Genomic DNA, 13,459 nt, shown 5'->3' on the forward strand with positions numbered 1-13,459 from the left:
ATTTGGTCCTCTAAGTACAGCATGCCCAAAATGTAACTGTGATTAAACCATTGAATTAGAAGATGGTCCATCTCTCACTGATTTCACAAGTGTCTGCTTCACTTAGCTTTGGCAAGAATGATTTTTTAGCTTTCTGGTGAAGCTGCAGAATTAATCTGAAAATGACAAAAATAAATTTTTGGTTTTAAAAAGATAGTGGATTTATTTAAGTCAAATCCATTCCAGTTTCATGTATGTTATTCTAATTCTGAAGAACTGCTGAACTCTGAAGATAAAAACATTTCTAGTTTGTTTTTGTTTCATAAGAAGGATTGTTTTTATTATTATAGAAGATAAAAGAAAACTGAATTTCTTTATATACAGGTCAAATTCAACATGTCCTAAACAAAATTAATTATCTTTCCCCAAAAACTCATCCTTCTTCCAGACTTATCGATTTCTTCCAAGAGTACCACGATCCTTCCAATTTCCCATTTTCACAGCCTCTGTGTTAACCTTTGGTTCAATTCTTTCACAAATATCCAGACCCATAGATCCATGATACCCATCCATACCCAAGTCTGACCCCTTGAATGGGACCCATTGAAGTGGGAACAGCTTGATACCCTTTGCCAGCAAGAAGCAGTTTCAGGAGACTTTCACTCCTTACTCCAAAAGATTTTGGGTCCCATTCATTTGAAGGGGAATGATGGGGTAAAGGGACCTGGAGCCCTAAAAGGAAAAGACCATGTCTTTGAAAGCAATCCAGTGCCTGAATTTTCCCATACATTTCAGCAGCCTCACTCAAGGCACTTGGCCCACCCCAGCCCACCTAGATCATCTAACCTCTTACTTGATATTCCTTTCACTGTCTCACCTGGCCTACTCCAGACTACTTATCATTTCTTAATCCCATCCTGATCCTTTCACTTATCCCTGTTGTATATAAGCATCAATCTTACCCTTATTAAGTTGCAGGTTCACTAGGGACCCTGTCCTCTTCTATTGGTGTTGCTATAAACCTTGCCACTTGACTAGAAGAAAATTTGAGTGTGAGAATTCATTCCAGGCAGACTCCACACTATTCCTTGATATTTTGGGGTTCCCAGCAGCCCCAAACCTCATCATCACTACTTGTACAATCACAACTTTAGTCCATGTCCTCATTACCTCTCCCCTGGACTATTGCAGTGGCCTACTAATTCTCCCTGTTGAGGTTTAGGGATGCTGGGACCCCGAAATAACAACATGCAGGTCCTGCTCGAATGAATTCAACCCAAGCCTTCTTTCAGCCAAAGATAAGATTTATTAAAGATCCGCCATATTGGCCAGACTCTTAAGGAATCTAAGCATTTGTGATGCTCACTCGAATTGACAAGCAGACTAGATTGAATCTGAGCCATTGGCTAGATTGAATCTGAGCACCTTAATGAGACAAGATGGATCTTATATACAGAAAGACTGTGGGAAAGAACTGGGAGTGGCCAAGTAGTCTGAGCTGACTGTGAAGAGGGGTCTAGGGAGGCTCTTGATGGGAGTGGTCAGTGGGCTGGGGTGACTGGAGGTCGAAGGAGGTCTAAGGCCATGGACATGGACCAAATGGCCAAGGGAGAACCCAGTCTGGATAGGATTAAGGGTGAGAAGTGGCCCGGGTGATCCCTAGGTAATAGACAATGAAGGGCTGGGCTAGGTTAAGGGTAATAGAGAATTGGTGACAGTGAAAGGCCAGTTGATAGATTATAGGCTCAGGCTAACCATAGAGACTTAATTGATCAAGTGGGAAAGTTCAAGGTGGGGGTTTCCAGGGCCTGTACCCCGTCATCCCCACTCTGGTATATCCTCCACACGGCAGCCACAATGATTTTCCTTAAGCATAGGTCCAGGGATCCCCTGTTCCTAATCAGCAAACTCCATTGGTTCCCTTTTTCCTTTAGGATCAAATATAAACACCTCTTTGACTTTTAAAACCTATATAAAAAGACCCTAACCTACATTTCTAGCCTCATTACACATTACCCTGCTTCGTGCAGTCTTTCAACTAGCTAGACGGCCTTCTAGCTGTTTCTCACCCTTAATACTCCAGCTCCATTTGTGTACCTTTGCATTGGTCTTCCCTTATGTCTCCTAACCTGTAAGCCCATTGAGGTACCTGGACTTTCATTTTTGTTTTTCTATCCCCGTCCTCTTGCACTGTGCCTGGCACATATCAGGGGCTTAATAAATGCTGCTTGATTGATTGATTGATTCCGTATAGGTAACTTTTATGTATGTGTACTTCACAGAAACGCCACATGCGAATGAAACATCACTCTTACTGGATTTTGAATTGCATTCATCATGGGACAGCAAATTTCTGATCAGACGCAAATGGTGATAAACAAGTTGCCTGAAAAAGTGACCAAACACATCTCTCTGTTTCGAGAAAGTGGTTCGCTTACCTATGAGGAATTTCTGGGGAGAGTAGCTGAACTGAATGATGTGTAAGATTCAATTTTTTTTTTCATTTTGTTTTCCTCTTAGTGTTTATGCTCCCATGTAATGGCTATATGATAGATGGTCTAAGATACTCTTTTCTGAAGACCAAAAGCATTGTTTAATCACAACATATTTTTAATCTCTATTAATTAGTAAATGTGATGTAATATGCAAAACACTCTACATAGTCATGTAAGAAAAACTCAGTGAGATCTGGGAAAGCTGTGGCATGTAGGGGAAAGGGCATTGATAATAATTTAGAGCTAGAATGGATTGTAGAGGTGAGTTGGAGTCCAAACTCTGACTTGAGGCCCAGAGGGGTTGTGGGATTTGTCCTGAGATCACACAGTCCATCAGTGGGAGCACTAGGCTTCCCTTTGCCTCCATGTCTGGTACGCTGCCCAGCATTGGGCTAGGGTCCCTGGGACACGGGGGAGCACTTCAGCTCCTGGGCCTTGGCTTTTTCTGCTGGGAAACCAGGGTTTGGGGTTAGGTGAGCTCCAATGGCTCTTCTGGCTCCAGATCCTATGAACTAAAGTTCATTAGATGACATAGGAGATGCTGCCTCAACTCACAAAGAACTTGAAGAAATTGAGATGACCATGTATATATGAATAGATTGAGAAGATTTTATATGCTAGCATATCAACAAATGCAAATTAATATTAACGTAAATTGCCTTGTATCGGTTGAGTTTCTTAATTAAGAGTTTCCCTATTCCAATTAAATCATAAGTCTGATTTTAAAAATAAAGAGTAAACTTAGCATTGAATACAAGTGCCAAAGGGGTAGCAGCCAATTAGTGCACTGACCTCAAAGCCCACAGTGAGGCCTCTGCATTAACCAACTCAGTTGGTTCCCCATCCGTATACAGTTGTCTGCTGTCTTGTTACTTCGTAGATGTGCTTTAAGAAATATCACTGAGGGGCAGTGAGGTGGCAGAGTGGATAGAGCACTGACCTTGGAGTCAGGAGGACCTGAATTCAGTTCAGCCTCAGACACTTAACACTAGCTGTATGACTGTGGGCAAGCCCTGATTGCCTCACCAAAAAAAAAACCAAAACAATAAAATAAGACCTGATGTCATAATTTCCATATAATTTTTTTCAGTTAACCTAAATTTGTCCTTTTAAACACCAAATCGTTTTTGGATAGAAAATCTTCCCAAAATAAATAATATTGTTCTATGCTTTTTAAAGGAAAATATACTGAACATTGTATTAGATTATAAAAACTAGGTGTTATAATTATGAATATCAAATATGTTGACCCTTACGAGCTATTGAGGTTTTTAGGACTATTTATCTATGTGCTAGATGACCCTTGACTGAGTTATACCATTCTCCTCTCTTCTCTGGCACATGGGTGCTGTCAGCTGACAGATATTGCTGTAATTGTTCCTTGTGTGTGCCTTTACCAGAACCTGACTTTTAAATTTGCTATATCTCATCCACTATGACACAGAAAGATAGCTAAGTTTCTTAGAATTGTGCCTAAAATGGAGAGGTGATCTGGGGCCCTCTCCAATGAGTCAAGTTTGGGATTAACATCACTTTTGAGTGCTTAAAATCCCCCCTTCTCCACCTTTCTGTATAGTTGAGGTTGCCAGATAGTGAATTCCTTTGCAAATACTAATAATTTTGTAGGCATATTTATCAGGCATAAAGAAAGAGTACTTTAGAAATCAAACTCTCTAAGGAGATACTTTTAAGTCCTGAAGGCCTTTAAGGTAATGGATTTTTAGTCTGTCCAGAGTAGTAGTAATTACAGCACTTCACATAGTTTGGGAATTTTCCATGAATTGGAATGTCTTCTTATCTATAGTGCATAAAGAAAAGTGCTGCTCCCCCCCACCCAGTGTTTTTACTGCTCGCTGAAAGTAATCAGTTATAGGTGCAGTCTTTTAGAACCTTAGAAGGTATATATGTAAATCCCTTCCAGTGTATAAAAAACCTGGCCCTTGGGGCACAAAGAAAAAAAAAGATAAAATGAGTTGTGTTTAGTCTTCTGAAACTGTTCATCAGCTGAACTTACTGCTTGTGATGTGGATGACATCTGCTGAGAAGTGACTTGGTTTCCTGGAGCAGTGGAGAGCTGGTCACACAAAGCCCATTTCCTTGGGACTCTGTTGTTTCACCAGTCCAAGGTTGTCTGAGGACTGACTGTAAGGTTAAACCAATGGAGGCAACTCTAGCTGGCTGCCAGGCCTGCCTTCTTTTCCACCGACAGACTGTGTTACCTGGACCTGGCTCCTTACTTTTGATGGCCTCATTTCCCTTGGCTGTGAGATACTTAGTGCCACAGACTGTGTGATGCCTAGAGATTGCTAATTAGTCATGATGAAGCGTACATGGAATTATGGCCGGCCTTACTGGGTATTTCTGTTTGGTAGTAAATACTTTTTAGGTCAAGACTTGTCATTTCAGTTGGTGCTAAAGGCATATTCAGCTACATCATCAAAGTTTTCTACTTTCGCTTCTCGCTCAAGGGCAGCCTGTTATAGTGGATGGACAATTGGCCTCAAAGCCAAAGAGACTCAGGTTCAAGTTCCAGCTGGAACCCATACTGGCTGTATGACCTTGGGCAAATCACATAACCTCTCAGTGCTCTAGGAAGTTTTTTAAGATCATAAGTTGCTGGCTTGTGTTAGTAGTTTGCTTATCTGAGAATTTTATATACCAGGGATATCACAGCTCCTGTCCATATCTCATCCCCTATGTTCATGTTCAAGTACCACAACCAGCAGAGATGGGTATATTTTTAAAAGGCTGTTCCAAGTTACTTTGTTTTGCTGCTTCTAACCTCTAGTTAGGATATAAATGAACTGAAAAAACGCAAGGCGTGTCTTGGTTCCTGCTCTGCTGTTTAAATAAGGATGTAATGAAGTCAGAGGTTTGGGTTGGATTTGGTCTTTTGTTTTTTGGTTTGGTTTTTTTTTTTTTTTTTTTGGCTTTGTTGGAAACATTGCTAGGGGCTGGGGACAGGAAGTACATTTTTTCAACTGAAAGCAGTGTACACAACTTGGGGACATGAGTAGTTAAACTTTTTTGTTATTTTCAGAAGTAGTGTTTGAACTTCTTGAGCTTTTAAATAGCTGTTGATGATTTTTAAAGTGTAGGTGTGACCTCCACTGCTCAGTGAGCGCCAGTGGCTGCCTGTTTTCTCAGGATCTGAGATAAGGTCCTCCCCTTCCTACCTTTCTAGTCTTCACACTTGATTCTCCCCTGCATGCTTTGTGATCCTGCTGCACTAGTCTTTTTGCAGGGCCTTCCATGCTACCGTCATCTCCCCTCCTTGTGCCTTTGCACTGGCTGTCCCCTTTGCCTGAGTTCCTCTGTCCCCTTGCCCCTACTTCAGGGTTTCCATGGCTTCTTTCATGATTCAGTTCAAAGCCCGCCTTTCGCAGGAGGCCTCAGTCCTGCAAAGAACCTGCAAAGTTTTGCAGCTGGTCCCCCCCAGCTGATTGTGTCTTCCTTTCTAGTTAGCCGGTAATGTATCTGGTTACTTTCATGCTGCCTCCTCCATGAGAATGTGCCCTCTTTGAGGGCAAGCAGCTCACCTCCCTTTATCTCCCCAGCACTTAGCACAGTGCCTAACTTATAGCACACACTCAATAAGTGCTTATTAATGAACTGATGGATTTTAAAAAACAATCAGAGTTAGGTACAACTAAAAAGAATTTACAAACGCTTTTCTATTTTGCATTTTCACAGCAAAAGTCATTCTTTTTCAGAACTGCAAAAGTGGCTTCTGGCCAAGAAAAGCACCTTCTGTTTGAGGTACACCCAGGATCGGATTCCTCTGCCTTTTGGAAGGTGCTTGTTCGAGTGGTGTGTACCAAGGTGAGAGTAACAGACATTCCCATCACATTAACTTTAAAGCAGACTTACAGAGTTCAGTTTTGGCCACTAATAAGACCATTGCAGTTCATTATTTGGGCATTTTTCATACTGCACCAATAAAACTTGCTTCAATGCCTTGGCGGTACGTTGATTGTCCTTCCATAGTAATTTAGGCTCATTGTGATATTGCTGTAGTAGGTAACAATCTGACCCTAAAACTTTACTTAGACTAAATTTGAGTCATTGTCCACCTCCTCCTGTTTAGTAGTTCTCACTTGCCTTCACAAGGAATCTGTGCCAAAAAGGACTCTTTAATCCCATCATTTGTAGAAAAATCTAGGCAGCCTAATTATCCTTTGCAGGAAGGTTAGATTGGGAGGTTTTCTCTCAAAGATGGATTCTAGTGAACATTCAAACAGCGTGCCATATATTTTTTAATATGTTGGTCCCTGTAAAAGTTTAAATGCAAGAAAGTTGATTTTGGTAACTTAATCAGAATTAAAAAGCTTTATCCAGTTCCCTATTTCAGCCTCAATAATAATAAACTTTAGAAAAGATCTCAAAGGACAAAGACAAAGGAGTGGTCGTGATTCCTAACTTGGGCAGATGCCCGTATCTAGGAGCCCTATTCATTCCTAACTGACGAAGATGAAATCTCAGTTGCAACTGTCGGAAGTTTATTTGTCATCTTGACAGAACTGTCGCCATGATGTCTGTTGAGGAGCCGCTGACCCTTGCAACGCTGGGTTCACAATGTCATCGCTGCTTACAATTATAGTAGGGAATATGCAAAACACAATTAAATGCCATTCAGTTGAATTTGTCCACGTGGAAAATTGAATTAGCTGATGAGGAAAGTCCAGCATTTTGAGGAGAAACATGCTGACTGACAGTCAGTATTATTATTTATCATTGTTTATCAGCCCAAGAACCATTATGACTTCATGGAATATGAGGATGTTACAAGTCCTGGTAACAGACATACTAACAGGACTCAAATAAAATAGCTTACAGGCTTATCCCAGATCATATTATTGTGTCACTAATATTTTACACCAACTATTTTTTCCCATTTTTTGGTCTCTCTGATGGATTTAGGTCTTGACATTATTAATTCATAAAGGATTCATGATTTATGTGTAGCATCCAGAAAAATTATGGCCGTTTCTGGCCATTGTGGGTATTTTTTGCAAAGAAATGAGACAGAGAAGACATCACTCTAAAAATACACTTAAGGCCGACATACAGCTCTCCTTCTCCAGAGAACTTTTACTCCGCATTCAAGACTTGTTGAGAGTCTTTTTGGAAGCGTATAGAGGTGAATTCTTATGACACTGTAATGCTAGTCTCTAAGGTGGGAGTTATTCTGTTATTCATTTCATACATTCCTTCATTCTGCGTTATATGGGGTGTTCAGGGAGGACTAGGTCCTCTGACATGAGGGCTTGCCGAGCCCTCTTCAGGGCTGCTCAGCCATCTTTGGTGTCCACCTGGCATTCACCTGTGGCTCCAGGAAGCTGTAGCCTGTGCAGTGGCTATACCATGTGGTTGAGGATAACTGACAGGCCTCAAATTTGTCCATGAATTGGGGGGGGTGTCTACCCAAGCAAGTGAAGACTTCCCCTGCAGAATGAGTGAGTAAGAACAGTTTGTTCCAACAGCCATGAAGGGAGATGAAGCAAGCACTGTGGAGTGTTTAGAGCTTGGTCAGCCATAGAAAAGGCCACAATCGTGCACTGTGTCCTGGGTCATCACCGGTAATCCTGACTTTTTGTCTTGCCCCTGGACTCTGATGACTTTGGAAGAGAGAGTGAGGCTAACAACTTTGTGCAACTCTGCCTCACGTAAATCCAGTTCATAGGCAAGTCCAGATATCACCCTGTGATGTCACTGGGCCTCTTTGAAAATGAAGGACAAACAACAACTTTCACTCTAAGCAATTGAATTAGGGTGAAGTCTGCCTGCAGTTTTCTCCGTTTGTGCTGTCTAAAATTCCTTTCCTTTCTTGATTTTATTTCTACCAAAGTGAGGGGGGCAAATGCCAATTTGTGATCTCAGAATGTTCACAGAGTGAAATTTCTATAGCTTGAGTCCACTGATTTTTCAGTATATGCTTCTCTTTAGCAAATATTAAGCATAATATTAAAGCATATGCTCTTAAAGTAGATCTTGGGTTTTAAATATAGGCAGCCACTTTCTTTTGACCCTGTATCGCTTATCAGTACATCTTTTCTGCAGTTAGTCAAAAGTTGGTCCTTAAAGATACATGAGTAGTGAAGAAAACTGGCAGTCGGGTCTAGTCTGGCCTTCATTTGAGTCATTCTGTTGATTTCAGAGATTTCTGAGGCCCTTCCTTGTGTTCCCAAATCAGGTAGAATGGATGAGAACTCACAACTTTTGTATTAAAACTGGGGTTCTTAACCTGTATTGTGTCATGGACCTTTTTGGCAGTTTGGAAAACCTGTAAACCCCTTCTCAGTATTACGCTTTTAAATGCATAAACTAAAATACATAGGATTACAAAGGAAACCAATTATATTAAAATTCAGGGTTTTTTTTTAAAATATTTTTTTAAAAGGTCATGCACCCTCGTTAAGATTCCTTGATCTAACGAATACCCCTTGCAGAAGAGGAAACTGAGACCCAGAGAGAGGAAGTTACTTGCCCATAGTGACACGTGCTGAGATTGATTGTTTACATGGTCTTTGTGCTTTTAGATTAACAAAAGCAGTGGAATTGTAGAAGCATCAAGAATCATGAATTTGTATCAGTTTATCCAGCTTTATAAAGATATCACAAGTCAAGCAGCAGGGGTGCTGGCACAAGGCGCTACTACTTCCGAAGGAACTGCCGAAAGCTTGCCATCTGTGTCTTCCTGTCAGGCCAGCATTTGGATGGGAAGGTACTTTCCTGCCTCGTGGCACGTTGGGAAGGGGATAAATCTCTGAAAGACTGAAAAAGATCTTTTTTCCACTGTGGACGCTCCTCACGTACTCGGTGTTGTTTTACCTTACATCTGTTCATTCAGCAGGCATGTTTGCCAGGTACTGTTAGGTGCTGCCGATAACAAGAAAAAATCAAATCGTTCCTGCAGCGAAGGAGGTGACAGTGTTCTTTCTGTTGTTGCTCCTCCCATATTGGCAGGATATTCTGAACTAAAAGTTAGAACATGTGATCTGACAATGTGTCTTCGTTTTTATAAAACCTTCTCCCGGTCTGCAGTGTGCAGTCTCCATGAAAATAGCCCTAGTCAGTGTGTAGATGTTCTTTGTCCCGCTCAGGGCACCTCTGGCACAGGCTTTTCGGTTCTGGGTGCCATGTTTTGGGAAGGACTTTGACAAACTGGAACATGTGTGAAGGAGGGCAGTCAGAAGGGTAAGAAGACTGTGGGACACAGCCCAGTCTGGATGGAGAAACCAGGGATGATGTAGGAGGGCCATGAAGCCTCTCCACCTAATTGAAGGATGTTCTTGTGCCAGAGAATCCCCTTGTTCTGCCTGGCCCCAACGCACAGAACCAAGAGGAGCAGGGGAAGTTGCAGGGGTACCTGCTGCTTGGTGTGAGGCCACATTTAGACTTGGAAGCCTTCCAAGAACCAGGAAGGAGCAGGTTCACTGCTGAGCTGTGAGTGGGACTAGATGACCCTTTCACCTTGTAGGACTGATAGGAAAAGCCCTTCAGGAAGTTACATAATAAATGACAAACTGGAGCATTTTAAGGTTTTGTCTCATTTGGTCCCCACAACAAGCCTGGGAGGTAGGTGCTATTATTATCCCCATTTTACAGAAGAGGAAACTGAGGCTTAGAGAGGTTAAGTGACTTGTCCAGGGTCACACAGCTAAGTGTCTGAGGCTGGACTTGAACGCAGGCCTTCCAGTCTCCAAGTCTGGCACTCTTCATTGCTGCCTTTAATATAGCCAAAGTACCAACAGCAAGAGCATCTTCACTGATCCCAAGGGGTCCTTGGATCAGGCTTTAAAGGAGGCTGTCAGAGGATATACCTAATTGTAGGACAGTGTTTAGAAATTCTCATGGAAATGACTCCCTAGTCAGGGCACCGAGTTGCATTGACTCCATTCCTGGGGAAATAGAATCCGCTCCAGTTAGTTTGGGCTTGTACGTATGCAGGCCTGGTCTAGAAAGGCTCATAGAGGGCAGGGACTGTTTCATTTCTCTCTTTGGCCCCACAGCCCAGCTGAGAGCCGGACCTGTTGAAGGTGCTGAATAAGTACTTGGGGACTCAGATCACTGGTATCATCATGGAGAGATGGTTACTTTTTTAAAGCTTTCTTTGCCTTCTGTCTTATGCTTTTACCCAGGAAAAGTCTCCCCAGGTTGCCATTTGACAGCTTTCCAAACTTCAATTTGCAAATGCCTGGAAAATGACTTATGTAGTCTCAGACCCACTGAGATCCTGCCTTATTGTTGCCCAGAGGATATTGAAAGAAGTCACTGCCCACAGGGCCTCTTTCTGCAAAGTTTAGTTAACATTTCTCCTCTCATGGCTTCATTTTAGAGTCGTTTATAGGCCTATTCCTTGACCTCCTTATTTTCAAATAATGCATTGTAGGGAAATGTGAACTGGGAGGCTGTGAGTAGCATAGAATGTTTCCCTAAAGCGAGTTCTCATTCATCACATCCTGTTTACATTACAGAGGCTCACTTAGCGTTCAGGTTTGGGCTGTATTAGCATTACTGCAATGCCAGATGCATTTTAAAAACATGGCAGGTGGTGTTTAGGAAGGGCCTTATCTTTCTGGCATTTTAAAAGGGTCATTATGTCAAAGACAGGTGTCTGCTATGAACTGTGTGTGAATATTTGTATTTAGTTTTTTTCTCCATTTATAATTTTTCTTGTGATCATCTTACTAAAAGGGAAGTGGGTGGGGTGGGAAGAAGAGTGCCTTTCTTAGTAATAGATGAGTACTTGTGACTACCTAGAGATATCATTCAGTAAGCTCATATTATACACCTACTATGTTCCAGGCAGTAGACTGGGTGCCAAGGAGTCAGAGACAAAAGAAAAATTGATGTAAGACAACATTTGGGGGAAAAACTAATGCAAGAAACATAGGAACCAGAGGGCCTAAAGTCTTCATGCAGAAGATGGCGCTTGGTCTGAGTCTTGGAGGAAACCGGGGGTCCAGCAGGGGAGGAGCCGAGGGAGTATATTCCAAGTGAGAGGAATAGGGGACCCCAGTGCAGAGGCCAAGATGCAGGAGGTGGAGGGTTGTATGAGAAACTGCAAGTTTCTCAAGCAAACAAGCCAGTTTGGCTGAGCCCTAGTGTTTGTGAAGAAGTGTCATGGGGAGGTAGAAAGAGGCCAGGTGGTGAAAATTTAAAGCCAGAGTTTATATTTGATCCTAGAGGTAATAGGAAGCCACCGGAATTTACTGAGTCAGGTGGAGAAGAGGGGTCACATGACCAGGCCATTCATCCATGGGGAGAGACTGGAGGCAGGGAGGCCAATTTAGAGGCTAGTGCAGTGGTGCGGGCAAAAGGCAATGAAGGACTGAGCTAGGGTAATGGTTGTGGGTGTGGAGAGAGGTGTTGGGGAGGTAGAAAGGTCAAGGTTTGGAAACTGATGAGGGTCAAGGATGTCCTTTAGATAAGGAACCACAGAAAGCAAATTTGGAAAGGGTGGGTTTTGTAGCAGAGGTAATCTGTTCTGCCCCCTGACCTCAGCCTTCCATCTTGAGAAACAGCACTTCCTTTTGACCTCTATTTCTTAGGATTCCTAGCTTCCTTCTAGACTCTGCTCTGGCCCCAGTTCCTCTGCAAAGCCTTTCCTTATCTCTCCATTTTGGTTGAACTCTCCTGCAGATCTTTTGAGTTTACTTATCTATGTCTGTGTCATATCCCTGCCTCTGTAGAAAGTAGACTCCGACTGCAGTCTGTGGGATTTTTTTCCTTTGTATCAGTCAGTTAACAAACATTTATTAAATGGCTATGATGTGGGAAGCAAATCCCAAGAATGAAAGAAATTGTCCCTCTTCTCCAGGAGCTTTCTTATCCCAGTGTTTGTTGAAATTTGATCTTTGATCAGTTGGTTATAATCTAACTCTTCTGTCTCATACCTGAAGGTCTAGAATTCCCAAAAAAACTAGGCCTTGAGACCTGAAACCAACACTTGAAATAATACAATAACATTGGTCTCAAATTTTGGTGGGACGTGAAAGTGAAAATATTTTCTTCTTGTCTCCTGTCCTGGTGGGGGTGAGGCAGAGACTGAATAAACTGATTGGGAAATAATTTGATGGGTTTTTCCTCATCACTACACAAATGTCTAAGAAATCAACCTTTTTAGTATTTATCCAAGGTACCAACATCAAAATATGCATGTCTGATTTTGCAGATGACCAGCTTTGTGTAGTCTGCCAGTAGGCAGGTAACGGATGCTTTAGATAACGATGTAAATAGTCTTAAGTTTGACACACAACCAGAGTCGAGCACATCCTTGTGCCAACAGCTCTTTGTCCGTGTTCCAGAGTGAAGCAGCTGACTGATGAGGAGGAATGTTGTATTTGCATGGATGGGCGAGCCGACCTCATTCTGCCCTGTGCCCACAGCTTTTGTCAGAAGTGCATTGATAAATGGTAAGAGATTAGCATGACTGTTAGAGTTATTGTGACCACTAAATGAAACAATAGATGGGAAAACGCTGTGTTCATTTAAAGGAGTTACTGAGATGGGTCAGAGATTGTTAGAAGCCTTAGGGACGATCTAAAAACTGTCAGTTTTATAAATAAGGAATAACAGAAAGAGGGGTGGGGAGAGGTTGCCAGAGCCCCAGAGTAGAAGAAGACAAGGAACTTTGTTAATGAATATTTTGGACCTAAACTTCCCTTCTTAATTTTGAAATTATTTCTCTTTCTGGTAAGGAAAGAGGCCTTCGTATTTGATCCATATTTAGAGCCAGAGCACCTCTCCACCCCACCCCCAAACTTTCTGACTTCCATTTGAGAAGGGTGGGTGGTGTCTCAGAGGATCTCTGAAGTGAAAGTGAGAAGATCAGGATCCTCTCCCCACCTGTGCAACTTAACAGTCCCGTGGCCTCCTGCAAGTCCCTCAGTTTAATTTTGCCATCTGCAAAATGAACAAGTCCTTTCCAGCTCCAAAGTTCTTTGCTTCTATATACTTCACTCATAGATCAAAGGTTTCTC

At 42.2% G+C, this 13,459-nt stretch overlaps 1 protein-coding gene across 2 annotated transcripts in view; it reads left to right on the forward strand.

The window, feature by feature from the left end:
• The window catches only part of RNF141 (ring finger protein 141), a 30,241-nt gene that overhangs the window by 12,878 nt on the left and 3,904 nt on the right, over window positions 1-13,459 (forward strand). For both annotated transcript variants that reach the window (XM_027852650.1, XM_027852651.1), the window contains exons 2-5: window positions 2,262-2,459; window positions 6,188-6,296; window positions 9,014-9,198; window positions 12,785-12,892. In XM_027852650.1, the coding sequence (XP_027708451.1) occupies window positions 2,317-2,459; window positions 6,188-6,296; window positions 9,014-9,198; window positions 12,785-12,892 (545 nt within the window). In that variant the 5' untranslated portion in view covers window positions 2,262-2,316. The remainder of the gene's footprint in view (window positions 1-2,261; window positions 2,460-6,187; window positions 6,297-9,013; window positions 9,199-12,784; window positions 12,893-13,459) is intronic.

The sequence above is a fragment of the Vombatus ursinus genome, unplaced genomic scaffold (assembly GCF_900497805.2).
Source record: "Vombatus ursinus unplaced genomic scaffold, bare-nosed wombat genome assembly UNPS02009770.1, whole genome shotgun sequence".
In the NCBI taxonomy this organism is placed as follows: domain Eukaryota; kingdom Metazoa; phylum Chordata; class Mammalia; order Diprotodontia; family Vombatidae; genus Vombatus; species Vombatus ursinus.